Source organism: Pituophis catenifer, unplaced genomic scaffold (assembly GCF_029215685.1).
Source record: "Pituophis catenifer annectens isolate HBS135680 unplaced genomic scaffold, rPitCat1.0.hap2 SCAF_6, whole genome shotgun sequence".
NCBI lineage: Eukaryota > Metazoa > Chordata > Lepidosauria > Squamata > Colubridae > Pituophis > Pituophis catenifer.
Window position 1 is genome coordinate 45,460,270 of NW_027256886.1, and position 22,275 is coordinate 45,482,544.

Consider the following 22,275-nt stretch of genomic DNA (forward strand, 5'->3'; position numbering starts at 1 on the left):
AGCCTGATTATCACATATTTTCCCCACACTATGTGTAGTGAGTATATTAAATCTTATTTATATTTTTAAAACCAACATTGTAGATCAGCCTGTTGAACATTCTGGCTGGCCTTTTCTTCATTGTTTTCAGTTTCCTGATAGAGACAGTTAAGATATTGATAAGTTAAGGAAAAACCTTTTATATGGAATGCAACAGAGGGACAAACACTGGAGAAAAGAAAAAAAAACTTATATACATCCTTCCCAGTTAATTTTATACTGAGCATAGACTGCTGACTGGACAAATATGGAAGTTTTAATTCTTATGCATCTAAATTAGGAAAATGGCTAAAACAACATGTAATGGTCCTTAAATTCATAATGCAACAGATATTGCCTAATTCCCAGAGGGCCTAAGGACTTTCCTTTGGCACAAGAAAGGTTGAGTCACCTGGAATTATTTATTTTCATAGCAAGCTGAAATGCAAATACACCTGTTCTCAGCTACTTACAGAAATCTGATTTGTATGAAGAATTATCAACAGTTTGGACTGTAGTCTTCTTGTGTCTTCTGACTGCTAATTCTAAGTATTAAGGTGAAGTACATGCCTTTTCAGAATGCCTAATATCTAAATATTTTTTTAAAATCTGGGAAGGGATGTCACTATGCAGTGAATTGCAAACATACATTGTAATAACATAGTGTGAAGTTGAGATATATAGAAGCAGTTATAAAAATGTGTAGTTCCCCCCCCCTCCGATTATGTTTATGTAGTATATGTCATGTTTATGTAGTGTATATTAGAGGTGGAGAGTCCCTTTGAGAGCTGTATGCAACAAAATTTCATTTTAATGTATCCTGATTCGTGTACATTCAAAGTGACAATAAAGTTATTCTAACTTCTAAGTCTGTCTTCCCCCAAAAACGCAGTTTAGATAAATATTAGCATATTTTCCAATTCCCATATACAGTGATGTACTTCAGTGAGTGAAATTAGATCCACACAAGAATGTCTGTGATTTGACAGATTGATTTACCGTTGAAAACCTCCTAAGATAATAAGACTCTCCTAATAACTGAGTTTTCAGTTTGGTAACTGTAAGTATTAGAGCAGTGTTTCTCAACCTTGGAAGCTTGAAGATGGGTGGACTTCAACTCCCAGAATCCCCCAGCCAGCGCTGCTTCAAGCTACCAAGGTTGAGAAACACTGTATTAGAGGGTATTTATGCAGAAATCTGGAGCCTCAACTTCCTTTAGTATACAATTGCAAAAAAGCATCTAGCTCTCAGATGTCTCAGATAGGTGTCATTTTATATCTACCTACCTTTGGATACAGATGTATCCACTTTGCCACCAAACACTATTATTCCCTCTTACTTTTGCACAAGGTATCAAAAGTATTTTTAGGAGAACTAGCACGTGGGCGGGCCACAGAATCTCAGTTCCTGATTTAATCCAACCGACTCTAAAGGGAAACAAATGGGTTAGCAGAGAAATATTTTCGGGACGTGCTCAGGACCACCCCTCTTCCTCATCCCTACCGTACCACCGAAAACATAACACCGCTAGGCAATCGGTTCACCTGCCGGTTCGGGGACTCGCGCCTAGGGCACCATTTCGGTTTCCGCGTGTAAAATTACTCGCCCCGCCGACCCTCTTCTCCGACTCCTCCCTCACAGCAGCAGCACTCCGGCGCCCGCATTCACCGGGTCGGCTGCCCATATTTTCCTTTCATCTGGCCAAATAGGTGCGCCTGCGCCCGCCCTTTTCTCCTCAGCGTCCACCTTTGGAGCGAGAGGCGAGGCGAGGCGGAGCTTTCACCGGCGGTTTTCGCTCCAAAACGATTCTGTGTTTCCGCCCCACGCCCGGTGAGGGATGTACGGCCAGGTACCTGTGGACCAGGTACCGTGAAAAGAAAAAAAAGGGGGGGGGCGAGGAAGGGGGAGAGGCGGGGTCGCGCCGCTCTCCGACCGGTCTCCCACTCCAGAGGTGGCACATCTGGTTGTCCACGTGACCCGTCCGGTCTCTTAAATGCCGAGCCTGAGAAGGCAGCTATCGCCATAACAACCAGATTGGAAAGGGGCGCCACAGCTCTCCCCCACCCCAGATAAGGAAGAAATGCCGGGGGAGGAGGAGGAGGAAGGTGGCGGGTGGGGGGTGGCTGATCGAAGGATTAGGAGACGCCAAGTTTCAGCTGCAGCTGATGGCTGAGCGAAGGCGGGGCCAGATGACATCCCTCCTCTTGCTTTGCCTGGGCAAGGTAAAGTAGACGGAGGGAGCCAGCGGGAAGGGAGAGGGGGTGAGAAGGGACGCCGAAAGAGAAGCGGGACTCGGAGCGAGGATTTGATGGGATTCGAATCCACCTGAATTCCCCGAGGGATACAGAGCAGAGCGCCGCAGAAGGCTTCCAGGCTGTTAGCCCAACGGGGAGACAGCTTCTTGCCGTTGGTTTCCCATGCATGACAGCCAAGGAGATGTGGATTTAGCACCATTTATGAGGAAGGAGAGACAAAGGGGATCTTAAGCCGAAGGGCTATCGAGAGAGAGGAGGAGGAAGGTCCGAAGACGGGAGGGGAGAGACCAGCCCTTTGCTACCCTCCATGACCCCCTTCCCCTAACCCAGAGCAGCACAACAAACCTAGAGCCTTCCAGTTCTTGTCATCCCCTTAGCTGCCTTTGGTGCCATGGGGAACAGTTTCTCCAGCATCCCAGCAATGCCTAGGGGCAACCCCAACCGCTTCCACAGGGTCCATCATCAACATCTCAAAGGTAAGAACTTCATCTGGTCTTGAATTTAGCGTGTAGCATGAAATGCTGACTGAAGCCCTTGAAAGTTTGGATATTATAGGAGTCCTCAATCAAAGCTTATACATTATTAAATATCAGCCTCTAAACCCACCCACCCTCCCCTCCATTCTGTAATACATCCCAGGATGGTTAAAGTCACCTGAAACCCTTCCCCAATAAGAATCTTTTTTGTTTGCTTTCTCTCTCTTTTTTCTTTTTTACTCTTGTGATGGGGAATTTTGTTGCAGAAATAGAAAAACTTGATTCCTTTGCAATCATGTATCTGGATACTTGGGAGTCAATGTTTTTCTTTGGAAATAAGTCTCGTTGGACTTTACTGCTGAGTTATTGCAGGGAAATGGGTTTATACCTCTCCTGACTCTTTCTTCAACTATGAATTGGGTAAATAACACATTAAGATGGCATCAAAAAGGAAGGAGGAATAACATGTCTTAAGGAACTAGGCGATATACTTCTGAATGAGTGTGCTGCAGCTGCTGTTGTCTTGGTAACCCCAGAAATGTCATCTTTTTGAGTGGGAGGATCCATTTTAGGAATAACAGATTTTATGTGCATCAATGATATCCTGATGGTTGTAATTCAGATTTGATTAAATATTACAATCCTTTCTAGATGCTGTTATGTTTAAAAATCTTCAGCAGTCACTACTGACATAATTCCCAATAGATTTGTTTGCAAATCTAAATACCCAGCATATGAATCACCTGAGCTTCTTTTGGTATACTGGACTCCTAGGCATTGCACAAAAATATCCTGCTGGGTCACAAAACATGAAGGCAGAATATACTTATTCCATAAATTGTTTGGGACTAAATGGATGTCAATTATACAAAATTAAATGATTTCTCAACCACTGAGAACTCTCTTATTTTAAAAAGTATTTCCATCTATTTATCTATTTACTTATTTTGTTGAACAATCTAGAATAACAGGTATATATTTCATGCATATTACATTCACTAATTCAGTTTTAAAATAAGACAACCAGGGTTGGCTGTTAAAAAGACGATTAATGAAAAATGAACCTTCTGCATCCCGTGTTTTCCAATCTTTCATACTTGCACTTTGGTTGCTTCATTTGTTTACAACATAAGAAGAGGCGATTAAGTGTAGGGCAATGTACAGATTGATAATGAAAAATGTTTGAAATCAAATGATCTATTGTTATTTTAATGAAGCTCCTATGTAGTTTCAAGAGTATTAGTAGCTTTGTCTAGTTCTGCAAATGATGATCAAGAAGACAATTACAACATGGACTGAGTCAGAGAGAAATCAGGGCAAGCAATTGCTCAGTTTAAAATTAGATGTGTAAAAAAGGAGGCAAGCAGATGAATCTTTCCCAGAACCATCATTCTGTATCAGTCTGCAGTAGTTAGGATTCTGTTGTAAACTGCCAAGAAAGATTTATCATTAGAACAAGCTTCTCAACTGGAAATTATTCTGGGAGAAACTTAAATTATAGAATCCATAAACTGACACCACATATCCTCGTAATTATTATTAGCTTATACTTATGGAACACAAATGCAGTTTGGAATAACCTGACTTGAATTGCTTTCATATGACATGCTTTTGGGTGCATTTCATATCTCTTCCTAATCCCCAGTTAAACTGGGTTTGGTTGCTGGGCTGTCACTACTTCTAGCAAATAGACAAAATGGTCCTTGTAGAGTTTAAATGCTAAAGGACTGAAATCACTTAAACGAAGTGTTAACTAAGCTTTCTCTTGCCTTGTATTTTAAAAACAATCCTGCCAAGTAACTGCCAGGGACAATATGTGCTTTTTCCATTTTTCCCCCCAAAAAGAAGATTGCCTTAGGTCCTACGTTTACATGAAGAATAAACAAGTTTGATTGCATTTGACAGATTTCTCTAAAATGCTTTGGAGGCATAGCAGCGCAAAATTATGAATGTGACACTATTTTGTTACACTTGTGGAAATATATTTTAACTGAAGATGTATTTTATTTCAGTCTATTTTCCTAACAATGTTTCAGATTGGGAGGGATGCAGAAATCCTCATAGCTTTAGTGATGTCTGTTTGTCTTTAAAATAAGGACTTCTTGCTTATCTTTGTGAATAATCTTCTCTAAACAAGATAGTGGTACTAATACTGAAATTCAGAGTCCATAAAAATTATATATATGGAGTTGTAGGCTCTCTCTCTCTTAAAGTCCATCTCACACTAATCTGTTGTCTATGAAAAGTGTTGGGACATTTTGGAGCATATACTCCTAAGGGACCTAACCCATCTGGAAGAAATCAGATTGGGAAAGGTTGTTACAGTTCTTGCAACTGTACAAAGAGACACAATATCATTTTTCCAGCTACATCTTACTTTTTCAGTTATCCAAAATGTTTTAAAGAAGGCTACCTATATCCGCATTTATAAGTTCAGGTAAATTTGGTGAACTTCATCCATTTTTCCTTCTCAAAACTTTTTAAAAAGTATAAAATGCACACACACAAAAAATAAAAAAAACCATTAAAAATAAAAAGAAATGGATAAGAAGGCAGGAGTGGGGAATGGAAACAGAAAGGAACAAAAGCTATTCAAAGAAAGTAACTTTCAACTTCCTTCAATACTGATAATAAGCCTAATATCAATGACGTTTTGAATTAGAATGAATGATAACAGTACTTCTATTCATCATAAACAAATTAATTATCAAAACCCAGAACTTCATCAATTTCTGATAAGCAGATTCAGAATAAATTTGATAGCATCTTTCTAGGCTTTTAGTGTTACCCTTTAGATTTTTGTTTGCCATAGAATAACATGGCTATTCTCCTAAAAGAACAAGATTATGAATGATATTTGGTGACTAAGTTTGAATCAATCTCAGTTTCAATTTCTGTCCATTTCTTATTTTTCTGATTCTATAGTACATTCATTTCAGCCTATTTGTATTAATTAATGAATTAATCATATAAGAAAGCTGTATGAAAATTCACATTTTTGAGTATATTTCTCCTAATATCAACATTGTTATATGCATTTCTTTGTGTTTGGCATGATATTTTTCCTTATAGAATAGAATATATTTTGTGTATTTTTCCCTATTTTACCCATTACTGGATATTCTTTTTGAATATACATTTTTTAAAAGTCAGTCTTGACTCTTGGCAACTGCCTGGACAAGTTCCGGCACTTTTCTTGGTAAGACTTCAGAAGTAGTTTGCCATCACCTGCTTCCTAGGGTTGAGAGAGAATGACTGGCCAAGGCCATATAGCTGGTTTTCTACCAAGGCAGGACTAGAATTCACCATCTCCTGGTTTCTAATCTAGTGCCTTAACTACTACACCAAATTAGCTCTCATATGCTTTTTAATACTATTTTAAATTGAGTTGCAAACTCTGATTTAAAATGTTGAAAAGTGTTAATTTCAGTATATAAGTGTTCATATATACTTTCAGTATATATGAACGAGAGATTAGCTAGATAAATGTATATATAAAAATGGTTACAAACAGATTTCTTCTTTACCCATCCCATCACTACTGATGAAAAGATGATGTTTCAAATTGCTGTGGTTCAAATAGATTGACAGAACTTTTATGCTTTTGAATCTTACTCGTTGCATTTGTAATTTATAAGAAACATTGTATGTTTCTTGTAAGTTATAAATCTTCTGAAAAGTACCGTAGCCAAGTCATGTCCTTGATAGGGGACTTCAGAGAGTTCATGGGGGCTAAGAAAGAAGCCATGTAAAAGCAATAGGACTGAGTATGGGTTTTTTTTAATTCAGTTTCTTGAACAATAAAGAGAAATATCTTTTGTGAAAAACTGTCTTTATTTTTTTCCATTGTCTTTACCTTATTCCAATCTTCTTGAATAGGATAGCATTTTATTGTGATTCATCACATATTTACGTAAAAGTAAGATGATCATTTCAGTATGAATTAAGTAATAATGGTATACAATAAGTCATTTTACTACTTGGCAGGTAGATACAAAAGAACAAAATATGCAGAACTGAAAAAGATCACCAAGAGAGCTTGGCTTTCTATAGGGATTCAGAAATGCCCTTATCAGTTGGAGATTCCCGAAACCTTCCTCTCCAATCCAAAAATGGATGTAAAACTCTATACAGTATACAGTATACCACCTAATGTTCTTAATATGTAGCTTTTAGGGAAGTAAGGACAGAAATAGACCTATAAATAAAAATCAAAGTTACTTTTCAATTTCATTAAATTTCATTTATGAAATTCAGATATGAATTTCTCTGTGTCATATATTATATGTGTGTATATACATAATTCTGTATTTGTTTTGTCATGTTTATGTAGTGTATGTAGGAATGTGGTGGCTCAGTGGCTAAGACGCTGAGCTTGTCGATCAGAAGGTCGGCAGTTCAGCAGTTTGAATCCCTAGTGCCGCGTAACGGGATGAGCTCCCATTACTTGTCCCAGCTTCTGCCAACTTAGCAGTTCGAAAGCACGTAAAAAATGCAAGTAGAAAAATAGGGACCACTGTGGTGGGAAGGTAACAGTGCTCTGTGCGCCTTCAGAATTGAGTCATGCCGGCCACATGACCACGGAGATGTCTTTGGACAACTCTTCGGCTTTGAAATGGAGATGAGCACCGCCCCCCCAAAGAGCCAGAAACAACTAGCACACATGTGCAGGGGAACCTTTACCTTTACCTATGTAGTGTATATTGGAGGAGGTGACCCTTTGAGGGTTGTACGCAATGAAATTTCAGTTTAATGTATGCTGATTAGTGTACATTCAAATTGAAAATAGTTATTATTCTATTCTATTCTATTCTATTCTATTCTATTCTATTCTATTCTATTCTATTCTATTCTACTCTACTCTATTCTATTCTATTTATTTTAAAAAGAAATAGCTTGTAAAAATAAATTTGAGGAAGATTAATTATTTTGTAAAATTGGCTAAATTTGAAATCCACAGAGGTGTTTTCTGGCACGACCTGGGTTTATTTGTATTCCATTTTCCCAAAATGGCATGTCTATTAAAATTATATATAATCATATATATAAACATATATAATAAACAACATACAATATATAACAAATAAACAACATACAATTAAAATATCCATGTTAAAAATTAAGAAACCAATACTTGTAAAAAATTAATAACTAATAATAAAATGAGATAGCCAGGGAATAAAATCAAAACAAATTAATTTGAAATAAAGATGATAAATTTGAAAATTAATTAATTTGAAAAATCAGTATGATGACTTCAACTAATCTCCAGATTATCCACTGAAAAGTTGGGTCTTAAGTAGCATCTAGATCATCAAAAGGGATAGGAGAAGGGGACATCTATCTAAAAGGCCAGAGCAGACACTTAGAAATGGTTCTTCCAGGTTTTCATGAATGAAGAAAGGTATAAAAACATTTCCTAGATAGAATGTCCAGGATGGACCCATGCTTTTGAATGGAATGTTAATTTGTAAGAATTGTAAAATTAACCAAAAAAATTTAGATGTTAGAATTGTCTTTTAAATATTTTTAATTAACCACTCTCCATTTTTTGAAGCTGGGGTACTTTCAGTTCCAATGAAATCCACTAAGGCTAAGAACATAAGCACTTTATTAGACAACATGCAAAGTAGTTTTTCTTATCTCAGCATTTTGAAGCAAAACAATAATGAATGATTCACTTTCTTTTGTGCACATGCAGTGGCATGAATATACTTTTGGACTTCCTTTTCAGTGTGTTCCCAACTTGCTAACTAAATCTCCTTTGAGGGTTTGTGCTGTAGCTTGCAGAATATCATTAAATATTCATATAACTTTTCTCATAGCAAAGCAAGGTGCTCATTGTGTGAAAAAATTGGGTGAGAATAAATAAAAAAAGAGAACAGAAGATACCAAACCCAAGTCCACTCCCTGGTATCTCAGGGATGTACATTTTATTCAGGGCACATACTTTACTGGACAATTTCTCATAGAATAAATTGCAAAGCAGAAAATCTTGTATATGTTAATGAACAATTCAAGAAAATGATTGAAAGAAAACAAGTCTCTCATAATTTAGAATATTTGTCACATTAAAAGTGAATTTTGCCCTGTGGGGAAAAGTACATGTTACATATAAAATTATACAATGCATATAATAAATATGAAGGGTTGATAATAAATTGCTTGGACTTGGTTTATTTAGCTTTTAATACCATTTGAGCATAAAAGAGAATGTGTCACATTTTTCAGTTAGATAGATTGTAATCCTGCATATGTGAGACAGGCTGGAGAATAGGAATTTGACTCATCTCAGCATGTACTTTTAGCTGAAAGAGTCTCGGTGCTTCTTTCTTTGGTAATATGAAAGATAAAAACAATATGATAAAGTACACATGATCCTCAATAAAAACAATGCCCAAGCCTTCCTAAAATTCCATGAATGAGACAGATTAACTGAAGAATTAATGTCTCACTTGGAATCACTCTAAAATTGTGGGCCATTATTTCAGTGTTTGGGGAGTCACAAGAATAACTATTCTTCCACTTTATGCAAAGCTGATTATTTACATGAATTTGCCTTTGGGATATATAAGTCTATTGTGTTATACCAAAACCAGAATTTGGCGTTTGATATTGTATGCATATGATTGATTTTGAACATGTTCAAATTGCAAAATTATGGTCTCAGTACTGTATTTCCCATGTGCACAGACCCCTGAAATGGTGGTGGAAATAGGCCTTACGTGCATATATAACAAACTAACATTCTTTTTCCTTACTCACAGCCCAGAAACTTTGCTTTTATTTAAGAGTTCTGAATATTGAATAAACATGATTCCAGGATAAAAAGAAGTTCAAAGCTTTATGTTAGATATGACAAATGTATCATGTGATTGCTCTTCCTTTGTCCTGGTTTTAATCAGGTGTTTTTTTAAAAAAGATACTTAAAAGTCAGCACTGCATTGTTTCATACCTGGTCTATATAATAGTTGTGCATAACATGTACCAACACCACCTAGATTTATCCCATATGGGTTTCCTCCAACTATATGTGGGACAATTGCCGATAGTGGGATCCCAGCTGCTCTTTCTATTTGACCTTGTAACAATGTGCTTTGAATATTGTTTCTCGTCCCATTATTATCCTATTACTGTGAGCACAGCTTTAATTCTGTTCTTTGTTTACGGTGAAACAAAACCATTCTTCTACCAGGTCTCTTGCCAAGAATCAAGAACAAAGGAAGAAGCTAAGGTTCCATTTCATAATGGGATTGAAGATAAAAATTGTAAAATTTTTGTTGCAGTTTTTGTACTTTTCCAGAGTGCAATTTAGATAAATTAGTTTTTAATTTCAAAACACAAAATTTTGGGACAGGTTGATCATTTTCTCCCCTCTTCCAAAAATTGGTGCCAATCAGAAGCAAGAGCAGAATTTTTCAACATGGAGCTCCATCTATTTCTTCAAGCCCTATCAAGGCAAGAAAGGAACATTCACTTACCTAATGCTGCACTACATTTCATATGTTTTTGGAAGTAGTAAAATGATTGCAGTAGTATTGCTTTTTAGTGTGACTGCACACCCAGAAAGAGTAACAGGAGCCAGGAAGATGGGGGAAGGATGTTTTTTCCTGTTCACTGAATTCTCAATGGGTGGACAGAGGTAGCCATCCCCAATTGCAGTAGGGAAACTACCCCGATTGCTCAGGGAAGAGGAGGTGTTAGTTACCAGAAAGAGTAAGTTGCCTTGTATTTTATATAATAGTTGAGCTACCCTGTTTTTCCATTATGGATGTTTCCATGGTTAGAGTACAGCAACTACTAATTATAGGCATATGAATGTGAGAGATATAATTTCCATTCATTTAGCACCCACCTGCCTTCTGCCACCTTGCTAGTTTTCACCTCCAGTATTTTATTTCAAGGCTGTAGCTTTGTTTTCTATTTATTTAACTGATTTGTACAGTTAACATCTTATTCCCCATAAGGAAAAAAAAAACCCTTACCTTAGGTTAGTCTGACAAAGCACACAGAAATTCACACCCCATCCCATTTTGTGTGTTTCACATCTGGCTGGTTTGTTCTGTTTGGGTTCTAAGGGCTCCCGTAAATAAGGCTCTCTGTTTCACAGGGCTGTAATTATTGACCTTTTATTTATTTTATTCCTCAGTTCCTCTTTTTCCCTTCACTTCTTCCTTAAAACCTCAGTAGCTGGTACTGGGTGATCAGGGTAAAAGTTACTGAATAAGAGATTGATGGTGTTATTAAAATAACCCAGCATACGAAAGGCAAGGCAGCACCTGTAAGTCAGTATCTGAGTGGCAAAACTGAAATGTTAGAGAGAATTCTTTTTCACAGGAACTGAGATAAGAATCTTAGCAGTTTATTATATGTCCCAGGCATTTATAACCTGTTGATGCCTTTCCTAACTGGATGCCTTCCAGCTGCATTATTTGCAGAATTCTCACCCAGATTATCAATTTGGGGATGATGCTATTCCCAATATATTCCGTGAGCAAATTTTGAGACACACTGGACCACAGAAATCTACATTTAGTAGAAATTTTGTGTACTGCTTTGTTTTCATAGTTGTCAAATAGAAGTAGTTCTGATTGTAGCTTTATTAAAAATAATAGCCAAAATTGATTCTAAGGTAACTTTTATTTTCACTTCAAAGTATTTGTAGGCATCTGCAAATACTAGCATGCAACGTTGTGACCAATTACAAAATGGTGGAGTTTGCTTTGTGATGTCATGTTGCACATTTTGTCATTTTGCTGTCATTGTGTTTGGGAAAGGAAATCTGTATGTCTGGGATTGGAATAATATTGTGATGGCTAGGAAAGTAAAGGAGAGGAGAATGAAGAAATTGGGGAACAGAAGAAACTGTTGTTTGAGGGTCAGGAAATTGTTAGATCTCAGTTGTTAAGAGTTTTCCTTTAAAATACAGAGGGCTCTTTAGTCTTAAGAGCTTTGTGCTTTGAAGGTTGTTCTCAGATATTTTTATGGTAAACATGATATGTATTTACGATCTGTGTATTTCTGTATGTTATAATGCTTTCTGGTTGGTTAGTGTATTTTATTATTGTAATATTTCCTCTTATTGTAATAGTATATAAAACTTGATACATTGTGTTGTTTCAATGTAGTAGTATTTATGTAATATGTTTAAAGTTATGAACATTCTATTATTTAGAAAGCTTAGAACACTGAAGATAAAAAGAGAACAATTAAAATTCTGCTTTTAATTGAAGTGCAGGATATCAATATTAAAGACATTAGTTTATTTGATTTGCAATCCAAAGTTAAGTGTAACATAAAAACAAATGGTTGCATCATAGTACTGGATTAGTTATATAATAATAGTTTGGTCTTGAACTAATTGCTTAATATTAAGTTCTCCATTGTATTATTACTTAATGTGTGTGTATTGTGTTTTCATAAGAAAACAGCTTATTCATTGCTACTATGTCATGATGTATGAATAGTGTATCGATATTTTGTGAATGGGATCATACATAGGTAATGCTTGGCTTATAACCATTCATTTTGTGATTGTTCGAAGTTACAGCGGTACTGAAAAAAGTGACTTATAATCATTTTTCACACTTACGATCCCTATATGGCTATGTGATCAAAATTTGGGCCCTTGGCAACTGGCATGTGTGTATGACAGTTGCACTGTCCTGGGGTCATGTGATCACCTTTTGTGACTTTCCCCGCAATGGAGGAATTCAGATTTGCTTAATGACCACATGATTCACTTAACAACTGCAGTGATTTGCATAGCAACTATGGCAAAAAGAGTTGTAAAATGGGGCAAAAATCATTTAACAACTGCCTTGTTTAGCAATGGAAATTTTGGATTCAGTTGTGGTTGTAAGTCAAGGACTACCTGTAGCTATTAAAATATAGTCAAGATGACATCTATTTGTACTTTGTACATCTTGACTCTATTGACGTCTGAATTCAATGATGTTTCTTGGAAGTTGGACTCAGGCTTTCATTAAAAAAACAACAGTGATAATTCTAAACAAAATATTGGTAAGTGTTGAAACATTGTACATTTACCCAAACAGACTGAATATTGTTAAGATGTAACCAGGGAGACAGCTTTGTGATGAGGAAGGGAAAAAAACTAGTATTATTTTGTGCATCTGTCGTAAATTTCTGCATTTTTTATTATCCTTTTATAAAGGAAAACTCTGTAGTAGAAAATGCTGAGTAAAATTCTTGTTTGCTTGAATGCACATAGATTTTGGTGATATACTATGTTACAGTGTTGTCCTTTTTAAAGACTCTATCTGAAATGCATAAGAGATTACTGATCAAAATTCCATAAAAAACAGCTGTTTTTGAGGGAATTTTTCTTAGTTACGTTCATATAGCTGCTTACTTAAGTACCTTTCTTTTTTAAAAATCTCTTCTTTTTTAAAAAAAACCTTTGTATATATATATATATTATGAATACAGAAGGAAATTAATTTTCATATCCCTTTGATTTTGCAGTACACAGGAGTCAATTTACAGAGCTAAAAATAGTCTTGTTATCTAACCTTGCAAACTGGAATATAACAGGGGAATCAGGTAAATGATACAACTCAGTATAGCTTTAGCCATATTTCCAGTGCTTGCCTTGATTCTGCCTTTGCTGGCTGGGAAATTCTAGGAGTTGAAGTCCACACATCTTAAAGTTGCGAAGGTTGAGAAAAACAGCCTTGTAGCAATGGAGAGGAAGATTTGATATTTTTCACAGTGTATGGTTGTTTAATGACGCTGGAGGCAAAGATAATAAGAAATACTAATGTTCTTAAATAGGTGGAAACAATTCTCTCTATAGATATCCCAGGTCTTATGTTGCTTTTCAGATTTGAGAGTTTTTATTATAAATATCCTTTGAGTATCTACCAGGAAAGCAAACATATTTACTCCCTTGTAAGGTATAAACTAAACCTGAGGAAATCCTGAAAATATTAACAGAGTGTCTGCAATCACACATTCTCCAAAATAAATTCTGGAAATTGTGTTCCACCACTCTTCATTGTCCCAATTCAAATTAATGGTAATATAGATTTTTTAATTTGTATTGATTCAGTTCTAATAAACCCTTAACATGTTCCTCCTTCATACACAAGGTGAGGCAGTGTAATAGTTTCATATAATTAGGAACAGACCACAATTCCCACTACACCTGAATATGGTATATTTGTTCATATGATAGTTGTTAAGCCATCTGATTTGAAATCTTAATTTGATCTATTTTTTTAATTTGAACAGATTATAATTTCCTGTATTTCAATATTTTTCCAATCCACAAGTAATAAACTTTAGATTTCCTCAGTTTACATGAAAAAAATAGGTTGGAAAAGAGAGAACATATAAAGTTGATGTGGCTCGCAATCACAACCAAAAAGCTGAATTTACGCTTTTGAATCAAACCATTCTCCTGAATCAAACCATACTCAAAAACAAGACTTGTGCTCCATTTATTTTAGTGTTTCAAAAATTCTCATAGCTATCTATGATCTTGAGTATCTGAAGAACAAAATATTGTAATATGCACAGTTGCTTAATGTCCAAGTTTAGTTTATAAAATCTGTTGCAGATGAAAAAATGAAGTTATAAATGGACTGAAGATCAAATAGAATGCAACTAATAAGCTTTCTTAAGATGTTTTCTGGGGGTTTGATATTTGTGGGATGATTGTTGGAGAGGTTTGATTGAACTTGCGAGAAGGTTTTCTTTTACAACATGTTTCCCTGGACACAACAGTGAGGAACGCGATGGAGCTGAAAAGGTAAGACGCATGTCCCGCTTCTTACCCACCCCACTTGCCACCCCCAAGTTGCATCCCTAAAGGGGGCGGGTGGCTAAGCAAGGGACAGGAGCCCTGCTATTCCCAGTGACTGGGGGGGGGGGGAGAAGAGATGGCAAGGGGAACCACATCTCGCCCCACCTGCCACTCCTCTTGATAAAAAGACGACGGGGAAGGGAAACAGCCAGGCTGCTGTTGCCGTTGAGGTGGGGTAGGATGTGTTGGGCCATGAGACACCCATGTTACCTTTCCGTGGTGTTCCTTGCCGTTGTGTCCAGGGAAACATGTTATAAAAGTAAACTCGTGAGTTGGAGAAGTTTGATTGAACTCGCGAGAAGGTTTTATTTTACAACGTGTTTCCCTGGACACAATGGTAAGGAATGCCACAGAGCTTGAAAGGTAAGATGCGCGTCCTGCTTCTCGCCCGCCCCACTTGCCATCCCCAAATTGCATGGGTGCAATTCTGACAGGTGGGGCGGGTGGCTAAGCAAGGGACAGGAGCCCTGCCATGCCCAGCGAGGGGGGGAGGAAAGAAGAGACGGCAAGGGGAGCCACATCTTGCTCCACATGTCTTGCTTCTCCCCCACCCTACCTGTCAGAAATGAGTCTTTGTGAGACTCATCGTGCCGCCGCCACCGCTGCCTCATGGAGCAGGACTCTGCAAGGCTTGTGCCCTTGCATGCACAAATGGCAGCAGTGCCACAAGGTTTGACATACTGGCGCAGCTGCAAGCAGCAGAACGCCAGCTGTGCCGGTATAATGAAGCTCGCGGTGGTGCTGCATTTCTTGTGTGCAACGGCACAAGCCTTGCAGAGGCTGCTCCATGAGGCGGGTGGCTAAGCAAGGGGCAGGAGCAGGGATGAAAACTACTTACCTTACCAGTTTGGAAGTGCACACGCCACATGCATGTGATTGCTTCACGTGTGCGTGCATGTCACGTGCGCGCAGACCCTCTGTACATGTGCAAAACCTTCTGCACATGTGCAGAAGGTAAAAACCACATTACTTCCTGGTTAAAACCAGGATGTAATGACACCCGGGTGGGTGGGCGGAGTCTTGCGCTGCCGTCGCTACCAGTTCTCTGAACCACCTGCCTCAATCGCTCCCGGATTGCTTGATCCAGTCCGAACCAGGAGCATTTCACCCTGGGCAGGAGCCCTGCCATGCCCAGTGAGGGGGTGAAAAAGAAGAGACAGCTAGGGGAGCCACGTTTCGCTCCACGCATCTTGCTTCTCCCCCACCCCACCTGTCAGAAATGAGTCTTTGTGAGACTCATCATGACGATGATGCCCCTCATGGAGCAGGACTCTGCAAAGCTTGTGCCCTTGCATGCACGAATGGCATCAGTGCCACAATGTTTGACATACTGGCACAGCCGTGAGCGGCAGAACACCAGCTGTGCCGGTATGATGAAGGTCGTGGCAGTGCTGCATTTCGTGCGTGCAATGGCACAACAAGCCTTGCAGAGTATGCTATATAAGGCAGCGGCAGCAGCGGGACACATCAGGGCAGCAGCTGTCAGTCACTCGGCCGGCGCAAAGAACAGGGAGGGGAGGGCATGTTCCCCCCTTTCTTCCTCCTCCGGCCTCGTATCCTCAACTCATTTTGGTTGCACGGCAAGCAACCAGAGGAAATGGCAGGATCGGCTGCACATGCATGTAAGTATTTGGTGGGGGGGCTTATTTTAACGCATGCGCTGAAAAGCCCGATTGGGCTTATTATCTGGAGAGATATTATTATCCGAGTTTCAGGGAAACACGGGTAACAAAATGAAATACAATGTAGAGAAAAGTAAGGCTTTACATTTAGGCAAGAAAAACCAAATGCATAAATATAGATTAGGGGGTACCTGGCTCAACAGTAGCAATTGTGAGAGGGATCTTGGAGTCCAAGTCATTTGAATATGTGTGCTGCAGCTGCCAAAAAAAGCCAAGCTGCATTAATAGTGCGATAGAATCAAGATCATGTGAAGTGTTAATACCACTTTATAATGCCTTGATAAGACCACTCTTAGAATATTGCATCCAGTTTTGGTTGCCACAATATAAAAAAGATGTTGAAACTCTAGAAAGTGCAGAGAAGAGCAACAAAGACGATTAAGGGACTGAATACTAAAACATATGCAGAACGGTTGTTGGAATTGTGTATGTCTAGTTAATGAAAAGAAGGACTAGGGGTGACATGATAGCAGTGGTCCAATATCTAAGGGGCTGCCACAAAGAAGAGGGGGTCAACCTATTCTCCATAGCATCTGAAGTGATGACAAGAAGCAATGGATGGAAATTAATCAAGGAGAGAACCAACTTAGAACTAAGGAGAAATTTTCTAACAGAACAATAAGCCAGTGGAGCTACTTGCCTCCAGAAGTTGTCAGCGCTCCAACAATAGATGTTTTTAAGAAGAAATCGGACAATCATTTGTCTGAAATGGTATAGGGTTTTTATGCTTGAGTAGGGGGTTGGACTAGAAGACCTCCAAAGTCCTTTCCAACTCTCTTATTCTATTCTATTCAGTGTGTACCTGTGCTCCATTCTTTTGTAAAAAAAATAATAATGTTTTGCCTATTTCCCCAATCCAGTTTAAGATTGTAGTAGGGAAGACACCCTAGTTCAGGGGTGTCAAACTCAAGGCCTGGGGCCTGGATCTGGCCCACGGGGTATTTAGATCTGGCCCACAAGGTGCCTCTGCCGGCAAAAACAGAACTTGAGAGGCTGCATGCAGCTCTCGTAAGCTCTGTTTTCACTGGCAGAGGGTTGCAGGAGACCATTGCAGCTGAAAACAGAGCTCGGGAGCCCATTTTTGCTGGCAGAGTGCTCAGCTCACCACAGGCATCACTAACACGAGTTATGTCGAGCTGGCCAGGCCCACCCTGGCCTCCTGAGATCAAACACAATCCTTATGCGGCCCTCAATGAATTGAGTTTGACACCCCTGCCCTTGTTCTTCTCAAAAACTATTTGGATGATATATTTAATATTGAGAAGTGAATTTCTTTATTGGCTTGCATAGCGTGAGCAGGCTATGATGTATGGGAAGTATGAAACTTATAATTTGTCACACCTAGAGCTGGGAAAGATTGATCTGGAAAGGTAAGGAGAGGAACAGAAGGCAATTACTATTTTTAAGTAGCTGACTACTCTACACCATTGCATTAAATGTAGAAATCCAATAGACTTTATTGCTGTGACAGTTTAATTTTCCTACCAGCACAAATGCAGCATGTGAAGGTTAAAAGCACAGTACCTAATTTAATCATGTTGCTTTAGCAACACAATGTGGGACAAAATAGTCTCCTTGGCAACACTCTTATCTGTTTGATTAACAATAGTCATAAACATGGAAGCTGATTTTAATAAGAAGCAGAATCATAGATAAGTTACTTTTATAGCTACAGGGGTTATGATCTGATACAAGATCCAATTCTGAAATGAATAGAAACATGATTATCTGTTGGTAAAGAAGTCATGTGGCTCCAATGACAATGTCAGCTTATTTAAATTTGCTCTTAAAATGGGGGAAAACACAGTTGCTTTGTGGCATAATAATATATTGCACCAATTCAGTGGAGATTTTTTTTCCTAAAGGAAACCCAAATGAATAAAATAGAGCTTATTTTGGATTGTCATATATAGTATTAATCTTTTTGTTGTTTCTTTTCAAAATTGGAATTGATATATATTTCATAAAAAAAAATTAGAGATTTTTTTCTGACTACCAGTATTAAGTAAAACATTTTAATATTTTAAGCAGCTTTTTATGCCTATTAGTGTTTTGTTTTCAATCGCTATTTTGTTACTTATCTTTAAACTAAAATCAGTAGTTCAACTATCAGTAGTTCAACTATCAATGGTAGATGTCACAACAGTGTATGCCACCTTAAAATTAATTTATCATTGGTGCCGGTGATAATTGCTCCAGTGAAAACAGAGGATCCAACTATATCTAATTAGGCATTGCATTACAGTTACACAATATCAAACTAAACTAAGGCATAGTCTCATGCTAATAATAGTTAACAAAAGGCGAAAATGATCACACTGGCTTGTGCAGTGAAATAATAGATCTGTTGCCAACACCACGTCCTACAACCAGGCACAACCCTTGTTCAAGAAATTAACATCATTCATTGAATAAGAGTTTGGCTCTGGAACATTTGGATGAACAGCATATTCAGATTTGGAAATTATGATTATCAATATACCTCAGGTTTTAAAAAATGCTTGGACTATTTCAGGTCTATTTTTAAAAAAAATGGGAGAAAAGAGACATTAAAATAGAGCATCAGACAAAACAGTCTTCTGAATGTGCAGCAGCTATTAACTTCACACATAATACGTGTCGGTAGTAAGTTAGCACAATGTAATTGTGACAAAATAACTTCAAGATTGTAACTTTAAAATAAAGGTTTGAGTTAATCCATCTTAATTAAAACTTATTCTTTAGACCCACATTCAACTGTTTATCTTCCAAATGTTTTTTTTTTTTCTGAGATGACATGGCATGGCTAACTACTCTGAAGAATTGTAGATATGTTTTCCCAAAAACATTATTTTGCCTTTGGATCTGAAGCAGTGCATAAGCCTAATAAACAGCTTTAAGACCCAGAGTGGAAAGTGAGGGGAGACACTTCTTAATAATTAGTCCCTTGCACACAAAATTTGTTAATTTAGAAACTGAGCAAACCAATTGAACAAAACAGAACTAATCAAGAAAAACTGCTTTCAGAAATCGCTGGGCTGAAAGAGAATGGCTGTTAAACTTTCATTTTATTGTCTTGTCTTTCCATATTATTTTCCAATATGATTCTAAGGTAGATCACCAAATGAGGTTTCTCTACTCACTTTAGTTCTTGTAATGGTTTTGTTTGCAGTGTCAACAGTTTCCTTGGACCAGGTAGATAATTTGATGAAAATACCAAATGCTGCAATTAGATAAATGTATTTATTAAAGGGGGCAAGAATAAGACAATGCTATTAGCTTTAATTTGTGGTGTTTGCCTTAGTTTTTTCTTTTATTGTGAAACTGAGTTGTAACTCTTAAGTCCTGGTCTAAATGTGGCAGAGGAAAATCCCTTTCTTTAAACTTGGGCCTGTTTGGTCATGTGTAAAGCATGTGTTTAACTGAAAATGCCTTCAGGGTGCACATATTGAAAGAGCTGAACTTAATATGTTGCAATTTTGTCCTCCTGACAAGCATATGAAGTAAGTTAAGCTAAACAATAGTGACTGGCTTGAGGTTACTTGAGTTTCATGGCTCAGTGGAGATTTGAATATTACCCTAATCCAACAATGATACATGGCTATGCCATTCCCTCTCACTGCAGTGCTCCATCATTACAAGACTGTTTTAAAAATATTGTTAAATCTGCTGTTCCTACAATATCCTCTTATAGCAGATTCTCAGAAGAATGGAGAACTGATTCTATAGAGGGGAATGCAGCAGTTGCTGGAGCCCATGATAACAAGATAATCCAGGGAATCAAAAAAATAGCTCATGGCTAATATCCAAAGTACCAAAATCTACTAAATATTCTACCTTTGCCTTCCTAGAACAGTTTTATAGTTTTTTTTATTCCGCCATCTGAAATAATAAACACATACTTTTTGAAGCAAAACATACAAAACTAGTTAACTTGTTCCTCCTGGTATATTCTATCCTTTCAAAAGGATAGGATATTCCAAATGATAATCCCATTTTAAGAAAGAATTCAACAAAACCAATCACATCTTTTTGTGTATCTATATATTGATACCTACTGTTAATCTTTGTATGTTTGTAATGTGGACAGATGGATATATTAAGGTTTTCTTCTGTTCATAGAAAGGCTATTGTTTACAAATAGTCATAATAAGGCTTAGAAGCAGTCCTCTTTTCATTTGATATAGGTTATGGTTGAATATAGATAGCAGCTTTAAGGAGCATCCAGATAGATAGCTTCTTCTTTTACAAAATGCAAGCAATTTTGCAATTGTTATGCCTTACTGGGGGATATTGTGCATTTTCTATATGTATATCCTATTATGTTCATCTATTCCACTGCTTTCATTCATTTTCCATTATTTAAAAAGACTGTGGTTTTAACTTGAGGAGTGATTTACTGGGCAGCTGAAACAATGTTTAACATACGTTACATCCCTTCTGTAATTGAGTCCATCCACACTGCTGCTGATTATCCATGTCTTTCTTCCCACCTTTCCCAGCATTGAAGACTTCTCCAGAACTTTGCACAAAATTCCAAAATACAATAGTTTGAACTTTGAATGATTTGTTCATTTATTTACTTTCCTGGCTATTCATGATATTCTCAGGAGTCTCCTCCAACACCAAAGTTTTAAAAAATGTCAACATTCTTTCTATCCAGCTTCTTAAAAATCCAATGTTCACTTCTATAGCGTTTCACAGGGAAAATCGTTACTGCACAAGTCTGATCTTTGTAGCTATGGACACACCAGGCATTTGAATGTCTTTTTCTTCATTGCAACTCTACCAAGTGCTAACTCGACAGCTGCTTCCCTTGCTGTTGATAATTAATCCAAAAAGGCAAAAGCTCTCTACTATTTCATGTCAATATCTTAATTGTCAATTCTATACTGGTTGTGGTATTGTCATCATTAATTTGGTCTTTTTTATATTTCATCTTAATTTCATTGTTTTCCTTGGTGCACCTTGATTTTATTTCTAACGAACTGCCCTTATTTGCTTAGCCTTAGGGCATTTTATCACTTTCTATTCAAGAAGGTCGACATGGTCTGTTTTTAAAAGATACAAATTTCTGGCAAAAGACAAAATCATATTCAAGTCCCATTTCTATTTTTTTCTGGGTTCAAGGTTAACACAGCTTTCTTTTCAACAAGATTTCATTCTCAAGCAAGTTTTGTGTTACTTGATTCTTTTCAATTATATCTTTTATCTATATCTTTCATGTCAACTCTTATTAAGTATAAGAATTAATGCTATAATATATATAAAGCATCTCTTTATGTAATAAACATACTTAGAAGGTACAGTTAAGAGATCATTCTTATGAGATCAGTATATCAAGGACTTCAGCTTTTGAGAACAAATTAGCAAAGAGCTATTTGTTTACTTGAGTTCTAGGGAGAAATTATGATTTGGAATCTTGCACGATAACAAAAAACACTGACTTTACATTCTAATGCATTCTTTATTTGTAGGAAACAGGAGAAAACTTTGGAGGATTTTTTTGGGATACCTCTTTCTTTCTTACTCTCTGTGGCCAAATTATGGTCTTTCTTGTTTTATATTATTATAGTCTTCCTATGTTGGGGGAAGGCTGGTTTTAAAACGTAGCCAAAATGTACTCTTTTCTTTTTTTATTCTGAAGAAAACATTCAGAAGACTGATATAGACTTTAATTAATTGCTATTACTCTTGAATGGCTAATTTAGTATTGTTCCAAAGTGATTCATTATAATAAATTAGGAGGTTAGTGAACTGTCTTTCCACTAAAAATATTTTGTAATAGGGGTTGACACTAGACTAGAGTGAAAAATTGATTCTTCAGTTTCAAATTTCGTAATTGTTTTGTTTCTTGAGGACTGCTTCATAAGTTACATTTCTACAGCTGTCTGTCAAAGTATTTTTAGATGCACATCTTACCTATAATATGCAGTCAGCTGATATGGCAGTATCATGGGGAAAACCTACTGTGCCTTATCAGTATCAAAGGAACTGGTTGTCTTTGATCAGTAGAGATTGTATATGAGTCAAAA

General features: G+C 37.2%; 1 protein-coding gene across 1 annotated transcript in view; it reads left to right on the plus strand.

The window, feature by feature from the left end:
• The first annotated feature begins 2,664 nt into the window (after positions 1 to 2,664).
• The window catches only part of NEURL1 (neuralized E3 ubiquitin protein ligase 1), a 103,907-nt gene continuing 84,296 nt past the window's right edge, over positions 2,665 to 22,275 (plus strand). Inside the window, exon 1 of the mRNA XM_070945878.1 lies at positions 2,665 to 2,749. Coding sequence (XP_070801979.1) covers positions 2,665 to 2,749 — 85 coding nt within the window. The remainder of the gene's footprint in view (positions 2,750 to 22,275) is intronic.